At 48.5% G+C, this 21,230-nt stretch overlaps 1 protein-coding gene and 1 long non-coding RNA gene across 3 annotated transcripts in view; both read left to right on the plus strand.

Annotated features, from left to right (window-relative positions):
- Positions 1-1,005: 1,005 nt before the first annotated feature.
- LOC137166394 (dual specificity protein phosphatase 7-like) lies at positions 1,006-10,115 on the plus strand. The gene is made up of 3 exons (XM_067568102.1): positions 1,006-2,171; positions 5,328-5,756; positions 8,293-10,115. Exons 1-3 carry the CDS (start codon positions 1,757-1,759, stop codon positions 8,598-8,600), a joined length of 1,152 nt encoding a protein of 383 aa, XP_067424203.1. The 5' UTR covers positions 1,006-1,756; the 3' UTR covers positions 8,601-10,115.
- Positions 10,116-18,308: 8,193 nt separating this feature from the next.
- Positions 18,309-21,230, plus strand: part of LOC137166387 (uncharacterized) — a 91,662-nt gene continuing 88,740 nt past the window's right edge. For both annotated transcript variants that reach the window (XR_010923681.1, XR_010923682.1), the window contains exon 1: positions 18,309-18,391. This is a non-coding gene — a long non-coding RNA (uncharacterized lncRNA). The remainder of the gene's footprint in view (positions 18,392-21,230) is intronic.

The following is a 21,230-nucleotide window of genomic DNA, read 5'->3' on the forward strand; positions in this document are numbered from 1 at the left end:
GCCCCTCGAGGACAATGCTTCCATGCTGCCAGAATAAGTTGACCAGGCCAGCGGCAGCCTCCCCCCGTTGAGTTGTGCAGAGTGTAACACAGAGAATGGGTTCCTCTGCCTTTGGGACGCCCAAACTCACAGGCCGCCCAGCCTGGGCTACCTCGGGCCTCAGGCACACAGTTTGGACCCGACTTTCCACTCCCTGGTGTTAATCAGGTGTGACTCCTCTGAAATGCATAGAGTGAGACTGGTGTAAACCTGGAGTCCTGCCGTATCCTGCCATGGAATAGGGGTGGCTTCATTCCCCTCTGTCATGGGGCAGAGCATCACTTGTGGGTGCTGTATACGAGCCCTGCTTGTGGGTACTTAGCCAGGGAGAGGGATAGCACAAACTCTGTGGTGGGTGTGAGAGAACAAGGGAGACGGGGTTTTGGAACAGCCCTGGCTCGAAGTAGGCCAGCCAGTGTGCAAGGGGGGAATAAGAAGTGTGCAGTGAGGGGCCAGGGTTATGGCAGAGGCTGATTATTAAGGCAGAGGGTGGAAGCACTCAGAGTAGGGGCAGGAGAGGCTGAATGAACCGAACCGCCTGTGATGTGCAGCTCTCGGATACCGGAGTCATTACTTCAGTTGGACTCCAGGTTCTGTCTGAGAGAGACGCTGTGATGTACACACTCGAGTGAGCCAGGGCCGTTCCTCCTGTGCTGTGGAAAAGGAGCCAGTTCATTGTTCTGCGCCTGTCCAAGGATGAAAACCTCCTGTTAATATCCAGTCTTTTCCCTACTGTCTGGCCTTGTTTTATTCCAGGGCAGGCGGTGTCCTTACCCCCCAGCTTCTCCACTGGGGTACACCGGCAGAAACCGCTTGGGCTGACCGGGGGACTGCATCCTGGCCACGGACTGGCTGGCTGCACAGTGCGGGCAGGCGGCTAGCTGCTCTGGGCTGGTGGCACGGAAACGCCTCCCCTGCGATAACCGGCGGTTCGCTGCGCGCTCAGCTCTGCTCGGGCTGAGGGCTGGTTTTTTGAAAACCAAGTGGTTGCCATGGCGGCGAGGGGCGGGGAGTGTTTCCCAGAGTGCGGGAAGATCCGGCCCTTCGGGTTGTTTGCGGACAACTGCAATCGATTGCCCAGGCGTCTGCGGCGCGGTGACTGCGCTGAGCCGGGCCCGGCCGCGGCCGTCTGGCAGCGGGAGAGCCCCGCGTCCCCTTTAAGGCTGGCCTCTGGGCCGCTCGCTCCCTCCCCGGCCCCGCCCCCCGGAGCGTGACACACCGCTCGGATGGCGAAGCCCCTTTTTAATTGAGGCTGCTGCTGTCAGGCGCGCGGAGCCAGGCCAGCCCGCGAGGGAGCAGCGAACGGCCGCGGCGGCAGCAGCAGCAGCGTCTGAAGAGCGGCGCTGTAGCGCAGCCGCCCCAGGCTGCCAGGGGAGGGCGGCGCGGCGCAGAGCAGCGCAGCGGGCAGGCGCCCACCGGCCCGGGCCAGGGCGGGGGAAGGAGCCGGCGATCCCCGCTGCTCCTGCGAGCGGACTGGGACGGCGGCATCTCTGCGGCAGGCTGCCCGGGAGGAGGCGAGCGGCTGGGGCCGCTCTGGGCTCGCTCTGCACCTGGCTCTCGCCTCCCCTGCCTGCCCCTCTGGCGCCCGCTGCCTGCGGCTCGGCGGTGCCCCGAGCCTGGCGGGCGGGAGGGACGGGAAGGGTGCCTCGCCCTTGCTGCGGCGGCCCGTGTCCTGCCCCCCTCTGACCCGCTGGCCCCCGCCCGCCCTGCGAGCCTCATGAAAAATCACATGTGGGGCAGCTCCCCCCGGGCTCCCATGGCGGCGGCGGTGCCGTGGAAGAGCGTGGAGTGGCTGCAGGAGGAGCTGGAGTCCGGCGCGGGCGGCTCGCTGCTGCTGCTCGACTGCCGCCCCCACGAGCTCTTCGAGTCGTCGCACATCGAGACGGCCATCAACCTGGCCATCCCGGGCCTCATGCTGCGCCGCCTCAAGAAGGGCAACCTGCCCATCCGCTCCGTCATCCCCAACGGCGAGGACAAGGAGCGCTTCGCCCGGCGCTGCAAGGCGGACACGGTGCTGCTCTACGACGAGGCCACGGCCGAGTGGCAGCAGGACAACGGCGCCCCCAGCTCGGTGCTGGGGCTGCTGCTGCAGAAGCTGCGGGATGACGGCTGCAAGGCGTATTACCTGAAAGGTAAGGGGGGGGGGCGTATCGAGCTTATCCCGTGCCCCCGGGACAGCGCCAGGTCCCGCTCCGCCGAGCTCTCCTTCCCCAGATGTGAACACAGATGTTTCCTTTGCCTCCCCCCACCCACCTCTGTCCAGACCTCATCCTCTCCCCCTCCCTCCCCGGCTTTACAGTTTGTGCACCCTGTGTCCGATTTCCTCGGAGAGCTTTATTCCTTCTCGTCCAAGTCTCTTCCCCCCCCCCCCCCCCCCCATGCCCTCGATTGACTCTGGTTCTTCTCTCCTGCGAAATCGAGACCTTTTGGGGAAGAGAGATTCCCCACCCTCCGAGGACTGTGTGTGTGTGTGTTTTTTATCGTGGGTGGGTGGGTGGAAGGGGAAGCCGAGGTAGGATGTGGTTTCAAAGCAAAAGACGCTTTCTTTTGCCTGGATTATTTTCTCCCATGTTAATCTTCTTACAAAATGGTTCCATGTGCTGGAGTTGGGGAGTTGAGAGGCTGGGGAGTCACCCTAAGTTTTGCATTTGTGGCTTGGAGCTGGGGACCCTCCTCCTCCTCTTTGCAACTGGTGGGGTAGGCAAAGTCGCCCCCTCCCATTCCTTTCAAAGGCTGTAAGAGAGCAGGGATCCATCTCTTCCAGAGAGCAGGGCAGGGTGGAGGTAACAGCCTGGCAGATTCCTTTCCCTTCCCCAACCTTAAGGATTTTCCTCTCTTCTGTTTCTTTAGTCCAGCTTCTCAACATCTAATCTCTACTGGAGGGAGATAGATGCATCTTTCTTCTTTTCTCTCTGAAAGGAAAATCCAGATTGGCACAGATCATGCGCAGCCTCCTCCGTCCTGAACTGACCTGCAATAATTATGAGCAGCTCCCTCAAACTCGCTACACTGAAGCAGACCCTTTCTATACAGCAGAGCAGAGGGGTGGAGGCAGGGTACCCCTTGCATGAAAACAATCCCTTGTGCAATAAACCCCCTCTCTGGAGCTGAGTGCCTCTGGCTGGCTGTAGAAACCATTTGGAGACACGCAGCTTGCCCTCAGAGTATTTTGAAAGGCCTGTCTGTGTTATTCTGGACTCAGTGCTGCTTTCTTGACATTACCTTTAAGAAGATCTGACACTCTTCCCTGTAGACTAAAATTTAATCTTGTATCATTTATTTTAAAAGCAAAATTTGAGTAGCTAGGGCTTCATTTTCAATCAAAACAGCTCTTGGATCCCCCCTCTCCATCTAGAAATTCCTAGATCCAGTAATGTCTGTGGTAGGGGCGGTGTTTCTTGTACTGGTACTGTCCCCTTTTGCCTCTTAGACACACACTCCATTGATGCCGTTGCTGTACACCTGGGGATATTTCAGAGCACTAGCTTAGCACTTCTAGATTTGTGGGGATGGTGTCTTGCTTTTAGTCTCTGAATGAAACACAGTCAGCTCCTTGTAGCTTCCTCCTTAAGATCTTGATTTATATCCTATTAATTTTTTTCTTCTCCACTAAATCTCTAAAGGCACCCCCCAAACTCTGGCCTGGTCAAACGCGCTCCATTCCCAAAGCACACCCCACTGCGGTCACTGGGAGGCAGGGTTGAGGCAGAAATGGTATGCAAAGCAGAAGAAAAATTGCCCCTTTCAACCATTTAAAAACACTTCTCTTTAACTAGAGGGAGCCCAGTGATATGGGGCAAGGAGGAGATGGCCAGGCTTCCTGGAGCGTATGGCATTGTAGAGGGGGTGTGGGAGAGAGGAATGGGTTATCTAAGGTTGGAGTATTTCCATCTTTCTAGCATTTAGATCTGTTAGCAATTGAAATAGTGGGACATGCCTGCCGGACACCAGGGACAGGTCCCAGTCATGACTCTTGATCTGATTGTGGGATATACTCTTCCCTTTCCCTCCTCCATTTATGTCTTAGTGTTAAATTCCCCCCTTCTCCCATCACTCTTTAGTGTTATCTGATTAGCTCTGTCATTTGCTTTTTTAACTGATCTCTCCCTTAAGCAGGAAGGAACAGCTTTGAAGTTACTTTTAAGCCATCTTTAATAGGGAGAGGAGGAGTTAGATCTTTCTCTCTCTCTTTCTCTCTCTCTCCCTCCTTTTTTCCTGGGGCCTTGGTGGAAAATGTTTTCAATTAAAATTCCAAAATGGCTTCTCCATGTTGTCTTTCTCTATTGGGGGAGGAGGGGAGAGGAGGAGGGGAAGAAAGAGCCCTGTTTTCATGAATGGATGTGGCAGGGGCTGTCTGTTCTGCTCAATGATCCTCCCACAACCACCAAACCCACTAACAAAGTTTTCAGGAGGCTTTTCTACTGACGCCTTTCATCAGCTTTGGATAATGATGGCTAAGCTCCTGATAATATATATTAAAACGAAGATAGAGTCTCTTCTCCCACCCCTTTCCCCCTACTTTCCTTCCCTTCCTCATCCTGCTAAGCTGAGGCACTGAAGAGGAAATGCTGAGTGATAGGCATTTTGGATCCTCTGTATCTTTTTTGTATTTTTAAAAAGTTCTGTAACAAATGATCCAATGCAAAGTGTGTCTGTAATGTACAGATTAGAGGTTGGACTCAATTTACCGTGCAAAACCCATACCTTAACTGTTTTGAAAGTGAAATCTTTCATAGATGGGGTTTGAATTGTTTCTGACTAGGGAGTCACTGTTTTTGTGGCTTCCTCACATGTTAAATAACACAGTAGCTCTTGTCTGAGCCATCTCAAAAGGGAAAAAGACTTAGGTTTATATTTCTGAGAACCTAAAGATATTAAATTATGAGGAAACTAAAACTGAGCAGCTTTGACTTCAGTGAAAGCGAGCTCAGATTCAATGAGTCTCTTGCCATTGCTTTATTTATTTATTTATTTATGTATTTATAAATGGGAAGTGGATGGGTCCCTACTTAGTGATTCTGCTACCCGTACTCATGCTAAGCAGTGCCATGATACAACCTGTAGTTCCATTTACTTCAGTGGAACTGTTTGCCAGGTAAAGAGCTACTCTGGGAGTAAGGGTAGCACAACCAGGCCCTTGATAATCTGCATTTCAGGGATCTGAATTTGCGCAGCCCTTTTGCTAGGGAGAAACAAATACCGAAGTAGGCTGTTTACACTTAGTGTAACCCAGTAACTGATGCAAGAACCTCTCATTTTAAACAGTAAAATGCATTTATTTTTTCCAGGTGGCTTTAACAAATTTCAGACCGAATACTCTGAGCATTGTGAGACCAACCTTGACAGCTCCTCACCCAGCAACTCTCCTCCTGCATCTGTCCTTGGCCTGGGAGGACTAAGGATAAGCTCTGATTGCTCTGATGGCGAGTCTGACAGGGAGCCAAGCAGTGCCACAGAATCGGATGGGAGCCCAATCCCTAACAACCAGCCTGCCTTCCCAGTCCAGATCCTACCCTACTTGTATCTGGGTTGTGCCAAAGATTCTACCAACCTAGATATTTTGGGCAAATACGGCATTAAGTACATCTTGAACGTGACTCCCAACCTGCCAAACATGTTCGAGAACAACGGAGAGTTTAAATATAAACAGATTCCCATCTCAGATCACTGGAGTCAGAATCTCTCTCAGTTCTTCCCGGAGGCCATTGCTTTCATTGGTAGGTGTTGGAATTCTGCTGTTGGCAGAACATCCTTTTAGCAATCACAACTTGCGAATGCAGTGAACTGCTTTCCGTAGCAGTCGCCACTCGTCTGTACATGGATGTAAAAGTTGTACACTTCTACGATTAGACGTTGTACATGTGCCAAGACTGAGGCATCCAAAATCAATTGCTTTTCAGTATCCAAACTGAGGTACTTTTTGATGGTGCCTCGACTTCAGAGGACTAGTGCTCAGCAAATCAGTACCCATTAAGGCATCTTAAGTTGGGTTCCCCAGAATTGATTGTTAAAAGTAATTTTGGTTATAGGGCCTGATTCTCCACTGCCTTGTATAGTCGTTCTATACAGATGTAAATATCTATATAAGGCGGGAAGCAGCGAAGAATGAGGGGTGTAGTATTGTCTTAGTTTGGGAAATGTGAACTGATTTGACTGATGTCTGCAGTTGCTCATACTCAATACCTGTATGGAGATCCTTAAATCATACGGAGGTAAAATTGGAGGACTTGTCTACATGGGGAAATCTACAGGTGTAATTAGACCGCTATAGTTATACTGATGTAATTGCCCATGCAGATGCTCCTATTCCAGTCTAACACAGGGAGCAGTATAATCATACTGATATAATTATTGCTCGGAAATTTCCCTCTGTAGACAAGCCCTAAAGACACCTTTTTTAAAAAGGACTTTTCAGGACAGAGCTTTTCCCAGGATAACTTTAACTTCCAGAATTGCTTTTTTTGTGCTGTGGTAGATGACTATCAGGCTGAATAAAATGCATGCTTCCCACGTGCATGTGAACTATTCAGTGATGGTAGTGGTTGGCCTAATAATATCAGATTTTTATCAGTATTGAATGGCACAAGTAGCTGTCCTCACTTTTAACCATTAAAAAGACTAACTTTCTATCTGTTCAAAATGACTGATACCTGTGTGAAGTGAAATGTTACTCTTGCTTTTATACCATAGCCTCTGTAAGGGACCTAGATGCCTCTGTGTTGACATTGAAGTCTTAAATGGAACAATGAATGCAGTGTTAGGACCTTGGCTGGATTTGCAGTTGGGTTGAAGGAACCAGTTGCCATTCCTATTTCTTTCTCCCACCCTCTAATAGCACAGTCCTGGACTAAAGTCCAAAGATTAGCAAGGTGTGGGGATGCTGTTTCGCCTTCCTCGTGGATGGTCTGTGGCATTGTCAGAGCATGTTTCTGTGAACACCACACTTGTGCTTTGTCTTTAATGACAGGAAATGGAGGATTACCTCACTCACTTACTATAAAACCAAAACTTTACAAACGGGGCTTAGCTCAGATGAAAGACAAAAATACATCAGAGAAATTCTGAAACTGAGGAGTGGCAATGTAATCTGCAGAGTTACTGTCCTTTATATTCGAGCATCTAACACAGTAATGTGGGGGCTAGAAGGTCAGACCTAGGCTTGTTTTTAACTACCCCTTTGTAGCCTCCTATCTGCCCATCCCTAAGTCTGTGGTGTTGGAGTACTTTTTTTTTTTTTTTTAAGCTCTGGCTTTTAACAGAGCGGGGCTGGAGGTTTACTTTCTCATAGCATCTTATCCTTCACTGCCAAGTTGTATGACAGATGACTGATTTGAAATACAGTTCTTCCCAGAAGTAAACTTTGCAGTATATTTTTATGTATGCAGCATTCTCAGTAGCATTTCCCTCTCAACTGTATGATGTCAATTCATGGAGGGATCATGCTGTTCAGGCTCTGAGAAAGAGACAATACAGATGTTTGTCAAGCAGTGGCAATTAGTTGCTAAGAGAAATTGCAGTTTTACTACATGCTATCTTTCCTTTTCCCTCTGCCACCATTTGTCTTGATAGATTCACTATGACACAAATCTTGCTAGAGTGAAGTCTGTTTCACTCCTACCTCATCCCTAAAGAACAATGTCATGATAAGTAAAGTTCCTCTATTGCAAAGTTCACTTGAATCAGTTTCCACTGTATTCAGAAAATTAAAAAAAAAAAAACCTCAAGTTTTTTTTTTCCCCGCTGTTTTTTTGATGTTGTGTCTGGTCACGTGATTGTTTAGACTTTACAACACAATCTTAGCACTGATTAATTAATATGAATTGTGAGAGGGATGTGGAGCAGGTTTGGGTGTTAGGAACTCTGGATTTGTAATTCCATCTCTGACACTGCCTCTTTCTGGCCGTAGGCAAGTTACTTAAATGCTCTACCTTAGTCTCTCCCTTGTATGAAATAGAAAGTATTATTACTTCTCTCAGAGAGGTGTTGTAAGCTTTAATTAATCTTTGTTAAGCATGGAGAAGCTGAAGTGCTAAGTATGACTGCATCGCTGGGGCATATTGTCAGGGTGTCTGATTTTTGAGGAGGAAAATGTGTGGAGTTAAATTTAGTCTTACACTCTGACCTGCTGGAGCAGTGGATCAATTTCTGGCAGTGACCTGCTTCTGTAAACCTGCAGCTGCCATCTAGCCCTGCTCCAGGGAATGCATTTTTGCTACAGAGGTCTAAATGTATTCTTTTTTCCTCTTGTTTCAGATGAGGCCCGTACCAAGAAATGTGGTATCCTGGTTCACTGCCTAGCTGGCATCAGCAGGTCTGTGACAGTGACCGTTGCCTACTTGATGCAAAAAATGAACTTGTCCCTGAATGACGCCTATGACTTTGTGAAAAGGAAAAAGTCTAATATCTCCCCAAACTTTAACTTCATGGGCCAGCTCCTGGACTTCGAGAGGACTCTGGGACTCAACAGCCCATGTGACAACCGTTCCCCCAGTGAGCAACTGTACTTTACCACCCCCACCAATCACAACCTGTTCCAGCTGAACACTTTAGAGTCCACATGAAGAGGAGGATGTTTGGTTGCGAACTCGAGCCTTGAATAGCTTCTCTTGAGCATTTCAAATATTAAAAATATATGTATCTTGCCAGGCAGCCTTGAAAGAACTAGTTTCTCCAAGTAGAGGTGTCTGATTGCTGCTTGAAAAAGGCTAAGGCCATTTATTAGTATCCTGATGCTAATCAAAATGGATCAAAGAGTAATCTGTTTAAAGGGGTTATGTAACATGAGGGATATTGTGGCGTTCTGAGCGCAGCTGTTATCGGCAATAACTGCTCTCCTGGGTGTGTTGAGACTGGCGAACGGCACGCACTCAAACACACGTAAAGCTACCTGTGTATTAGGTTGTTGTGGAAAGTAAAGGAGATTTACGCACTTGGTAACCTTGAACAAAAGGTGTTGGCCCAAGACTGTTTTAAAACCCATGTTTACTTTTTTAAAAAAAGGTAATCTTACTCTGAGTCTTGGGCTCAAACTCATTTTAAATATGTAAGTTCCTGACTGTTTGTACAGACAAGGCTGCAAAACCAGTATTTTATTCTGTTCTTCTTTGATCTATCTATCTATCTTTCTTTCTTTTTTTTCTTTTTTTTTAAATCAAATGTTTATATTGACCAAATGCATTTTGCACACTTTGTGAAACCGTGAGACAGCCTGGCATATTACTGGGTACACCAGAGAGAGACGCGTGCTGCTGTTTTTGCTAGCATCTGGTAGGAAGCTTTGTTATTTTTGAAGGCCAGTTGGTCTGAACCTCTCTGCCACTCCCACACTCATAAAATCACAAACTGCACTGAATCAGCCAAGGTGTCTAAGCTACAAGCCTCTTTTTAAATGCCACCCTCCCCCCTTCCCCCCAACCAAAAACACTGACTGCTGTTGCCAGAGGTAAACCTTGTGAAGCCTCCAGAGTTGGTAGAAGCATGTTTGAGGCTAGCACTCCTTCTCTGCCGTCTGTTGAACTATTAATGTTATACTGCTGGCCTGAAATCATTCCAGCTTCCGAAGTAAAGAAAAGACTTGTGATGTTGGCACTTAATCTCGCACACTTAATTCTTTTGTGTGTGAGGCTGGGCATCTAGTGCTACTGGTACTCCAAAAGCTTGGAGCAGAGCAAAGCTTTTATAGAATGATACTGCTGTGGGGTCATGCACAAACTGTGGAAGGGGAGTGGAAATGTGTGAAATAACGACCTGAGTGTTGTAAAAACGGTGAATTACGAGACTGCTCAGCAGAAGTTCGGATGGGTTTCCCTTTTTCAAGTAACTTTTTGCCGTGCCTTCTATAACAAGAAGACTTGTTAATGTTTCTGGCTGATGTTTGGCAAAGGTCTCGTATGCTGAAGAAGTGGTACTAACTTCTGGGAGGAGGGCAGAATGGATCTGGAGGTTTCTTTTATTGGCTGCAATGTAGTCCTTCCCTTCTCCCACCTCCTCATCCACTGGAACTCTCATGTAACTTAAAAACAAAAAAAGCCACGGAATTTTTTCTAAACATCCAGTTTTTGTACTTTTTTTTTTTTTTTTTTTTTCAAAAAAAAAAAAAAAAAAAAAAAAAAAAGGGGTGGGGGGAGAAGGAAAAAGCCCTCTTCCATATGGAGGAACGTTTGATGCTGTCAGATCATGAAACTTTTGTTTTTCCTTAAAAGATGTTACCAGGATGTTGGAATTTTTTTTTTTTTTTTTTTTTTTTTTTTTGTTGGTTTTTGTTTGGTTGGGTTGTTTTTTTGTGTGTGGTTTTTGTAACAATGTTGGGATTGTGGGTCATCAGGGAAGGGAGAATGGATAAGTATGGTTGAGAGTGAGCGTGCAAACTGAGAATATCCTAATTGCATTTTACCTCATGGAGGAATTTTTTTTTTTTTTCAGGGATTTTAGACAGTGCATCTGTAGTGCATTACAGCTAAGCTGGCTTATAAAGGCTTCCTGTACTGTAAGCGGTCTGTCTTCTTTAAAGGAAAAAAAGACATCCTCTGACTTATACAAATGAGAGCTTGTTAGGGAGGAATGGTTTTGCTTTCTGAGTTATGAAGGTAAATTAATGACCCTATATATACGGAACCAATATTGGGACTTTTGTTTATATTGCAAATAAATATTATTTTTTCTTTAAAAACCATGTTTCTGTGTCCAGTGCCTGGCTAGTCAGTGAAACCTGTGTCCATACAAGACTGAGCTGTTCTGATCCCTTTTTATGGCCCACTAATGTCCTCAGTGACCATAAACAGCATTTTCTGGGCTCAAGTGTGTGGAATTTGGTTTCATGCACAATTTAATTTTTGAGCTCCTGCAGTAATGGCGGGGGCGGGGGGGTGATGAGGACTGAATAAAGCAGAGAACAAAGAACAGTGGGAGACTGGCAATGGTTTTGACCCCCCAGCACCGCCGCCCAAGCAAGCTCTTCTTCATGAGGCACCTGTGGCTTAGGGAGGCACTTGGCCCTTGTCAATAACCTCTACAGTGGTTGTAAAGGGGCTGCTTCCAGTGAAAAGTAAATGTGACGTAAGGCCTGATGTGGTGTAAAAAGTCAGTTGAAATTGTAGGTGCTCAGCATTTTTTGGGCTCAGGGCCTTAGTCTCTTTCTCCTTGAATTGGTACTTTGAATGTTTCATGAAATCAGAGCTGGGGGAGAGAGGAGCTCAAAAATCACCATGTAGTCACATCTAGTAACAACAGCCCAGGGGAGAGGGGAGAGCCCAGAGTTCCCTGGTACAAGTACTGTGCCATGGACCATTTCAAGTGTCTACAGTTTGGTGCGTGATTCAGGTGTGACATGGGCTGTGCCCTAACATGGGCTGTAGTTGCATTTCAAAAAGGAAGTGACAGACATGTCTATACTTTGACTCAATGGCCTGAGAGCACATGTATGCCAAGAGGAGCACAGAGACACCACAGTATCTAGTTCACCTCTCTATTGAATTCCTTAGCATCTGGTTATCTGCTTATTAACAGAGAGCTGGATTTCTCTACAGGCAGGTCCCCATCTTGAACCCATCCAAAAAGTTTGGCTAGAGAATAGCTTTGTGTGGAGGTAAAGCAGTGGGTCTAAACCTGCGGCCCAATCAGCACACAACTGCCTCAGGATCTCATCCTGAGGTGCATGCAGGTAGGATTGGATGTGGCCCACATATGTGGCCTACAAGGGTAAATAGGTTGAGAACCACTGAGGTAAAGGCATCAACTTATCTCCGTGTGTTTAGGTAAATCATGTAGTAAAAGGCGTGGGGCTCTTCATTTTTAAATACTAAATGCTAATGCTGTAAGAGGCCTCAAGAAACTTGTGCCTACTTCAGTGAAATTGCAGAGGCTAAGCAAACTAACAGACAAGTAATTGCTTTCTGGTATAGGCTGGGCATGCTTAAAGTTGGAAACAAACTTTTGCGAACTTAAAGGCAACAACTCAACTTAGGCCAAAAGGTGGATTGTTTTGTTGTAGGTATCAAGCCCATTTAAACACAGTTTTCATTCACAGTTGAACACCCCCTCCCCACCACAGAAGTGTGCATCCAAGCAGCCCCAGTGAGAAGCAGGCAGTGAAACACTGCAGTTTAGGTCCATTGGTCCAGCTGCGAGACATGCAAAAAAGCAAATTTATATTTTTTTCAGTATTCCTTCCATTTTACTCCAACTGGTGAATAACACGCTTATTGCTTTTATTCCTTTCTGTGGACTAGATTCTGCAAATAAGATATTCTTCCCTCCCTCCCCCCACCAGCTAGGGCCTGGTGTCAGGGAACAAAAGGTTGTCCCTTTTTATTCCACGAAGCAGCTTAGATACCATGTTTTTGTTTTTGTTTTTTTGGGGGGGGCTAATATAAGAACTCACATAGCCAGTCAAAAGTCTGAAGCAAAAGACAAGTGAACCTTTGTGTGTTTGGTTACCTCTCCCAACGTCCCCATCGTAGACAGCTTACTGCAAGCTGGACATCTATGTATATTGAGTGAGAGGCTTGTTTGTGTGTCAACAAATGAAAATCCATCTTGTGCCTGGGGAAAGCTGGAGCTTATACTTTTTTCTCCCTTAATTACATGGTATAGTGGTTTTTGTGGAAGAGCGGAAACTATGTATAAGCATAAATGTGGGCTAGAAGGGTGCAGAACAGCTCAGCAGGTACTAACATGGCTCTGCTCTCTTAATCTGGTTCTCTCGTATGGTTTCCTACGATACCGTTGGATAGGATTCAGGATAATAATAGCATTTAGCATCAGCCGTGTGCTGGCTTTCACAGTAGCGTGATTGGGGTTGGCTGGAACAGTGCAGAATGCTATTTTTAATCTCTTTAACTACAAGAATTTGTAGTCCTCAGCTCCTGTGTGAAACAAGCTGTGTTGCTTCTGAAGGGTTTGTGCTCACGACACCCCCACACCCTAGAACAGCATCAGGCGGTTGCAGCTGTTACCAGCCCATTGCATTAGACAGTCCTTTTGCCTAAGATGTGACATAGGTTGCCCGCTAAGCGTTCCCTACCTCCTGAGAGTGACATCTCCCAGCAGTGTCTAAAGGAACTTTGTCTGAGGTTCTCTGACCCTGATATGGAAGCTGTGTGCATAAGCATCTGTGCGTTTTAAGGGTTTTGCTCCTTGCTGCAGGGGATTTTCACAGAGACATATGACTTCTGAAGTCTTAGAGAGAATTCCGTGAGGAAAAAAGAACTGAACATACCCAGTGGACCAGAGCAAAGCCCTCAGAGCCGCAGGGAAGAATAGTAGTCAGCACAGAATCATAACAGAAATAGAACAGACTTCTTAGCTGGAATGCGTGTCTCCTGCCCCTGAAAGTACAAGTGCCCAGTGTTGGATGAGCCCACAGGTCTCCCCCCCACCCCCCCAGTTGCTAAGCAGAGGAGCTGGGGCGGGGGGGCGGGCGTGAGAAATGCTCTTATCTGATTACATTCAGGTTAGTGGGATTCAGTGCAGCAAAGAGATGCTGTTTCTCACACAGCAGGGAGGGCTTCTGGTTAACCAATTAGCCTCAAAACACTAGTAGCTTGTTCTTACACCGGGTGGGTTGTGCTGCAAACAAAGCTAGGTGATCACCCTGTTTTGGGAGAGCTGCGCCTTCAAATAGGCTCAGCTGTGACACTATAAGCACTGGGGTATTGAAAGGGGAAATTTCACCTGCAAGTTGCACCTTCTCCATCCCAATCTGTAAGCGCTGGGGCCCCAGTAGTAACCTGGCCCTGTAGGGACCATCTCTGTACGAACAGGTTGCTGTTCATACCCCTGCCTCTGTCAGTTTCTGGCAAGGAATGGAGGAAGCTCTGAATGAATTTATGCTGACAGTGGCCCCTTTCAACCAATGTAGAACTCCACTGGGGGAAAAAGGACTTGATGCTTGGGCCTTTTTAATGGCTCGCCACAAATCTTACTTAGTATGTATCCACAGGGCATAGCGCCTCCCTCCCCTGGCCACTGAGTTTGATAGTTCAATAAGTTGTCAAACACCTCGTCAAGAAATAAGTGTGTTTGACTGTTGAAAATCTGGGGCATTGGCTTAAAACCCAAATAGCACTGCTTTGGGTCTCAGAACTGGGGTGTGTGTGTGTGTGTGTGTGTGTGTGTGTGTGTGTGTGTGTGTAGGCTGAAGGGTAGCATAGTGCTAGGAAAAATTATGGTAATTAGCAAGAACTGGGGCCTAGAGCCACAGGTGAGGTGGACAGATGAGGTGGTGCCCCAGAATAAGAAAACAAAGTCCCAGAGCTAAGTTCAGAGGTGGGGTAAGTTGCTGAGATGGCAGGACTGGAACAGGCAGAGCAACAAATGGGGGGGGGGGGGGGTGTCTAGAAGGGACCCATGAGGCCTGGTCTAGCCTGTACCTTCCAGCTGGTCCATTTCCTGCCATGCCCCCCCTCCCTTGGTGAACAAGTTCCATTGACCATTTGCCTTGGCTGGGTTGTGGGCTCCCTCCTGAGGCCCACCTACACCCCATGCACAGCCACAGCAGCAGAGGACCGGCCAGCACTTGTCACTGCTGACTTTGGGATCACAGAAACCCCTTGGGTGGGGGGACGGCCTCTGAAGGTTTGGAGGTGTCTGTCAGATTATTCTGCCGCAAAACCTGCTGGGGAAGCCAGCACCAGTTACAGAAATCCAAGACTTCTGTAAACATGCAGTGCCCCCATCTGTGCTGGGACTCCCTGCTTCACCCAGGAATGCTGGTGGCAGCTGTGAGCTTGCAAAGACCTTGGTAGCATGTCCCTCAGCAGTGCTGTGCTAGCCGGGGGGGGGAGGCAGGACACAGTGCAGAGGCCCTTGCCACCCCCACCTCTGGCAGATCTACTGAGAACACTGCTTTAGGCTAGAAGCCACAGGGGATGGCCTCCCCGCCCCTTCCCCCCCCGTACAAGCAAACTCCTGGGCATTTGCAAGGACGCCCATGGAGCTAGGCCAGTTGACACTAGCTGAGGCTCTGGTCCCATGATCTCTGGGTCTTCTCCCCTCCTTAGGGTATATCTATCTGGGAGCATGATCCAATTCTCATTAAAGCCAATGAAAATACATGAGTGGCAGTTGGATTACTCTGCCTCTGCCCCCAGGGGAAGCACTGCCCTCTTGGATTATCACCAGAGGCCAGAGATTGGGGTGGGGGATGCTTTTTTTGCCATTGACTCAGTGGGGGCCCAGCTTTCACTCCCAGGCTCCTTATTACTCTGAATAGAGTCAAGCACATTGCTGAGTGCGACACAATAATAATTTAGGCTCTGAATTTGCCATCCACTTTGTGGCGCAAAAAGACACATATCAAGCAAAATCTTAAAGCGTTAAACTGAATTTGCCTGCGTGGATTTCCAGGGTACCAGGCTGGCTGGGTTTTTTTCCTCTCCATTTTGAGCAAAAATAGGATGTTTATAGTCTTGAACATTTGAAAGCATATAAATAGTTCAGCTAATCAACACGTTTCTGTATTAATAGCTAAGACAGAGCTGCAACCGGCTGCTTAAGAGGTGCTTTTTTTTTTCTTTTTCATGTGCTTTAAATTCATCCGTTTAATTGTGTGTTGGGGTGAAGGCTGTGCTGGTGAATGGGGTTGGACTGGGAGCACTGGTGGCTGAATGGCCACGAAACAGATGCAGCAAGGGACAGCTTTGAATCAGACCCACCCTAGTCTGCTGTCTGGATCTTCTTGCGCCTCAGGCCGCTTCCCCGAGTTTCTCCATCCAAACCCTGAAGCTTCCCTCCTTCCTGGTCGCCTAAAGGCTTCTCCAGCCAGAGCTTTGCTAATTCCTCCCCCTGCACTGATTGCCCCGTCTACCAAGGGTTGCTCAGCCATACTCACAGCAACTCTCCTGCCCATTCATAGTTTGCTTGTCTTAAGCCGCTGGGGATCATGGGAGCCTTCTCTGGAAGGGGCCTGGGGATAGCATTGCGTGGCTGAGGAACAGATGGGGGACCAGAGTGCTGGAAGGCAATGAAGTTGTAGTACAGTGTTTCTCAACCTTTTAAGTAGCAAGTACCCCCTAACTTCTGAAAATTTTAATAAGTACCCCCATCACTCAATTTTCCATGGGATTTTATATTTACAGACTAATGTGAGTCATATGTTGGAAGAAGGGCTGCGTATATAAGGCTGTGATATGATAGATGTCAGATCTAGTGTGGGTAGGGTTACCACCTTTACACCAGGGGTGTGCAACTCAAGTATGTATCTGGACTAGAGGTGATGTTGGCCAAAGCTAGGAGGCTTTGAGCGGCATGCCAATGCTGGGGAATATAAAGCGCTGCGCCAAATTTTATGCCATAGATTTGGGAGGAGGACGGGATGAGAGCGACAGGGAAGGAGGGCGAGAGAGAGAGACAGGAAAAGAGGGTAACTGGTGAAATCTGGGGCTGTCATAATTGTCAATTTCACTGCTCAGCTACAGAAGTGAAATTGACAAGTTTTCTAAGCCAGGGAGTGGGGGCTGCCACCCAATCCAAGCTGGGGCAGAGGAGGCTTCTGCGCCAGCTGGGACCCATGGATGTGGGCAGGTAACTGCTGCCTGTCTTCAAGCCAGGGCACTTGAGGCTGTCCCTCGGCTCGGAGCTGGGGCGCGGGTGGCTGCCACCCAGCTGCAAGGCCAGCTCACAAGACGCAGGAGGCTGCCACCGGGCTCCCACTTGGGAGCTGGGACCTGGCAGGAAGCGGGAGGCTGCCAGCTGCCTTCCCGAGAAGCTGAGGGCTGCCTCTCGCTCCCCAGCTGGGAGCTGCGACTGGCCGGGAAGCAGGAGGGCTGCTGCCTGCCTCCCCCAGAAGCCGGGTGCTGCCACACACCTCCCATCTGGGAGCTGGGACTGGGTGGGAAGCAGGCTGCTACCGCCCAGCTTCCCCAGAAGTCGGCAGCTGCCACCTGCCTCCTCTTCACTCTGTTTTTCCCCGGGTACCCCCTGCCTGTGTCTCGCGTACCCCCAGGGGTACACGTACCACAGGTTGAGAAACTGTTATAGTAGACAGTGCCCTGGGGCGTCAACAGGGTCAGGTGGAGACATTGGTTGGGAGAGTTATCGGCAAGAATGCGGGTATTTCCGGTTCAGGCCATTTAGAAGCGGGCAGGGCAGTGGAAGGAAGCAGTGTATTGATAAAGAAGGTGGTGCTTTGCTCGGGGAAGGCATTGGTGCTGGGATTATTTCCTGGAGGGTGCATTGAACGAGGCCGTGACGCTGCAATACTGGGAGGGGCTCCCAGGGTGTGGGAGCGGGGCAGGGGTCTGGAAGGTGTTTTCACGGGGTTGGGAAAGACTGAGGCTGGAAGCGGCGGGAGATGGCAATGCCTGGAGGTGGCAGCGACAAGGGCAGCAGGGTACCAGTGATAGCCATAGAAATGGCACTGGCACCAATGAGCCTCTATAGGATATTACTGCGGATCCCTCTTGCTTTTTACCCAAGGATCTCGAAGTGGGGCCTACAGCAGCTGCTGACCACTGCACACCAAGCCTCTGCTCCTGCAGTGAGCTTCTCAGTCCTGTGCCCCTGCTGGGCTCGTGACACAAGCAGGGTCCACCCCTCTACAACCCCAGGGATAGGAAGTGAGAAAGAAGAATGGTGGCTCTGAATGCAAAAGGCAGGGGAGGGGCAAACCACAAGGGAAAAGGTGCAAGATTTCTAGCTGCATTATGGGGTGGCATGAACAGAAGGGCACCGATGTTGGAAGTGGGGACTTGCAGCACGTCTGCTTCAGCCCCCATACTGGCTGCATGCAGAACAGCATGTAATTACTCTGAATGCTGACATCAGGTTCAACAGCACTCCTCTTCCTAGAAGTTGCATGGGATAATTGATGGACTACAAATAGCTAGGCCCTCCATCTTATCCAAACTTCGTTTCCCACAACACAAGGTCCCTGCCATGCTGAGGCTTGGTACTGATTCTGGGAGAGCACACCTCCTGAGTTCAAGCACCACTTTTGGCAACAGCTGCTAAGATAATAGGTGTTTCTTGGAGGTCGCTCAGCCAGTTACTGGCCACACCTGATGCTGGTTAGCCTATAATAGGCTGTAAGTTCACAAGCCAAGAAATAGTGGCTGAAGGGAAAAGCCCCATTTGAAATCTAGTCCTGAAAGGGGAGTAAGAGGCATCATGCTGATCAGAAATGAAAAATAATTCAGCCCCTGGCTTTCCTATGTAAGTGAGTTCCTTTCCTTTCCCTGACAGCTGCTTCAAGTCCCAGTTCTAATTAGTTGCCATGGCACCCAGTAGGCAATTGAAATCTTGATTCTGAGTCCACTCCCCTCTTTGCTGGAGTTGGTCTTCATGCCTGGCTTTCCTCCACCTGTGGCTGTCGCAGATCTTTGCTGAAGGATGGGCTCCTTCGTGAACACTGCTGGTAACTTTACATCTCACTCGTGTGCTTGTGGTGCTGTTCTTGCCCTGCATCGGGCATTGGTTTCTCTTCTGTTGTGTTCGCTTATATCTTGGCTACCTGCAGGCTGTTAGCTGAATGGGAAAGCTTCTCTCTCCCTTAGGAGGAGAACTCCTGAGGAAGACCGCTCGCACTACATGCTGCCTTTTGGTCCTTCATTTTCCTGCATATTCCATCCTAATCACAAGTGAGGTGGCAGTGTTAGAGCTGAGGGGTGCACATGGCATGAGGTGATGTTTCTGAAACGTGGTGTCAGTCAGAGCTGAGCAGCTGTGTCTGGGGAGCCCCACACAGCAGGTCTGAGCAGACCTTGGAGTGGTTTCTTTCTCCTCTAGTGCTTGTTTATGCCTTACCTCATTGTTCCCCCAACAATGGTGCAAACAAACAGTGCGTGTCTTTTTTGAAGCCCGAAGTGGCAGTGGTTAGTGCTGATGGGGAACGCTGCTCTCTCTACTGAACTCCCATGTCGGGTGTGCACTGCACTGGCAGTGGCTAAGGCACATCATGCAGGAGCTCCGTGGGGCTGGGACCCCCAAGAAACCCTCCTTGCCCAATAGGGCATCACGGCCTCTGGTGGGGTGAGAACATCCTGCACGTTGACACTGGGCAGTTTACTGGTGGGTGGGTCATTTGGACAAGGCCTTAAAAACCGAGACATTAAAGCCCTCTGGGGCCTCTTGCTGAAGGTGGGAGCTTGTCCTAGTGTTGGCTTCGACGGCTTGGGGTGTGTGTGTAGAGTCATTTTGTCTGTGTGCAGCTGCTGCATTAGTGGTGGGTGAAGTGACTGCTGCACATTCTGGGTGGAAGCCTCCAGGGCCAGGGCAGTAGAAGCTCCTGTCACTAACGGATTGTGGCATTATGCTCTTGCCATTCACAGCTCTCCAGCTGTATGTAAACCCACATGTGCACTTTCCCCCTTGGTCAGAGTGTTCTGCCTAGGAACCACAGCCCAGGGATTGGGCCCACAGCTCCTGATTTTTATTCCTGACTCATTCTGTAGCCAGAGGCAAATCACCTTTCTTCTCTGTGCCTCAGTTTACCTCCTAATTATAGGTATAACTGCCAAGTTTGGGGTAGCTCCATGTGTGACATTTTATGCATGCTGTTGAACGAGAGCTTGCGCATATGTCCCATCCTCTTTCGACCCTGCCATATTCTCTCCCTCCTTTGATTCTTTGGCCTGTTTTTCCCCAAGAGCAATTGCTGCTGCTTCCTGGGGGTTCCATCCTGGCCTGGTGCCGGAAGTGGGATCCAAGAGAAGGGGCAGAGAAGCTGCTTGAAGCCAGGTACCATCATGACTCTTGAGGGCAGGAACTGCAGTGGTATAAGGGCCAGCCGTACTGGGGCAACAGGTGAAAGGGCTGCTACATGCATAGTGTCGGGTGGGATGCTTGGAAATTGGTAGCCCCAGAAAGGGGTGCTGTCAATTGTTAAACCAATGTCCTCTTAAAGATCAGAGCTGAATCCAGCAACCCTGCATCATGCAAGGTGGAAGTGGGGGGGGAGGGAGAAGAGTCTGCAGCTACGACTTGGCATGGGTGGGGGTTTCCTCACACATCTTTTGCCGGGCATCAGAAGAAACTCACATGGCCAAGTTTCCATGAGCCCTGCATTAAAATGAAGGAGCTGTAAAAATGCCAGTGATAAATATTTTAGTGATGTCCCGCAAGTGAAGTTTTGGGCAAGATTGGCTTTAAATCTGCACTAAGCTATTAGCTGGGAAAATGAGAGGGAAATGGTCTAAGAACTGTGTCCTGAATATTTATGGCTTTGAAAGGAAAGATTTCTTCCCTGACATTTCTTCCAAGTAGAAATTAAATATAGAGCTCAGATATTTTTTGGCAGGGGGAGGAAGACTGAGTGAGGGAATCCATCTAGTGAGCAGGCTGGCTCACTTATTTATTTCTAATCAGCAGAATCTGCTCAGAAGTCTAGGAGAAGCTTGAGGTGAAATAGTGGCAAACTAAAAGTAGGAATAATAATCTATTGCTCTTCTGCAGCATCTTTCATCCCAAAGATCCCCCAAAGCTTTAGAGACTCTACAGTATATAGACAAGTGTCTCAATTAACCTGCTGCTGAAATAACATATCCAGCTCTTGAGAAAAAGGATAAAGAATCAGCACACCTAGTGGCCTGTTTAGGGGAGGTTTCCAGTCAATGAACCTATCACCTATGGATGCTTTATTTCAGAGAAAGATTCTTTTTTTAGAGATGTCTATAGCTCTGATGCTGAGATGTAGCAATAGTACCTTGTGTTGGGCTAATCTTGCGAGATTTTACAGGATCAGAGATGGCTGGGTCAAAACTTGGGCTAGTGACTTTCAGGGAAAAACTGGGTGCTACAGGAGGGGGATTGATGGGTCTACAGGTAGCATGATGCTTTCTGCTGATATTAAAAGGCACACTGTGAGGCTGCTGGAGGTCTCCTTTGAGGTGTAAAACATAAGTCCTGACCACTTGTGGCTACTATAATTCCAGTGACAATGTTGAAAGACTCTGAGTTCCTCCCTGAATTCCTACTTGGCCAATCTCATTGAGCGCTGCCCTCCTGCAAGTGTAGTTGCATAGGGGATCCTTCATTTCTGGCCCTAAAATGTTAGTGCAGTGTTGCTGTGCACTGCCAAACAGCTGTTGTGTTCCAATCCAAAGGTGGCTGCATTTCACTGGTAGGCAAAGTCTTCCCTAACACATCTCTCATCTGCCCCAGGGGGTGTCTTGAAGCTTAATGAATGTTTTGTAAAACACTTAGAGCTTCTCCTATTATAAAAAGATGGCATAGAAAGACAAAGTATTAAACTTAAT

The sequence above is a fragment of the Emydura macquarii genome, unplaced genomic scaffold (genome assembly GCF_026122565.2).
Source record: "Emydura macquarii macquarii isolate MOO-44397 ecotype Brisbane River unplaced genomic scaffold, CSIRO-AGI_Emac_v2 contig_2846, whole genome shotgun sequence".
Lineage (NCBI taxonomy): Eukaryota > Metazoa > Chordata > Testudines > Chelidae > Emydura > Emydura macquarii.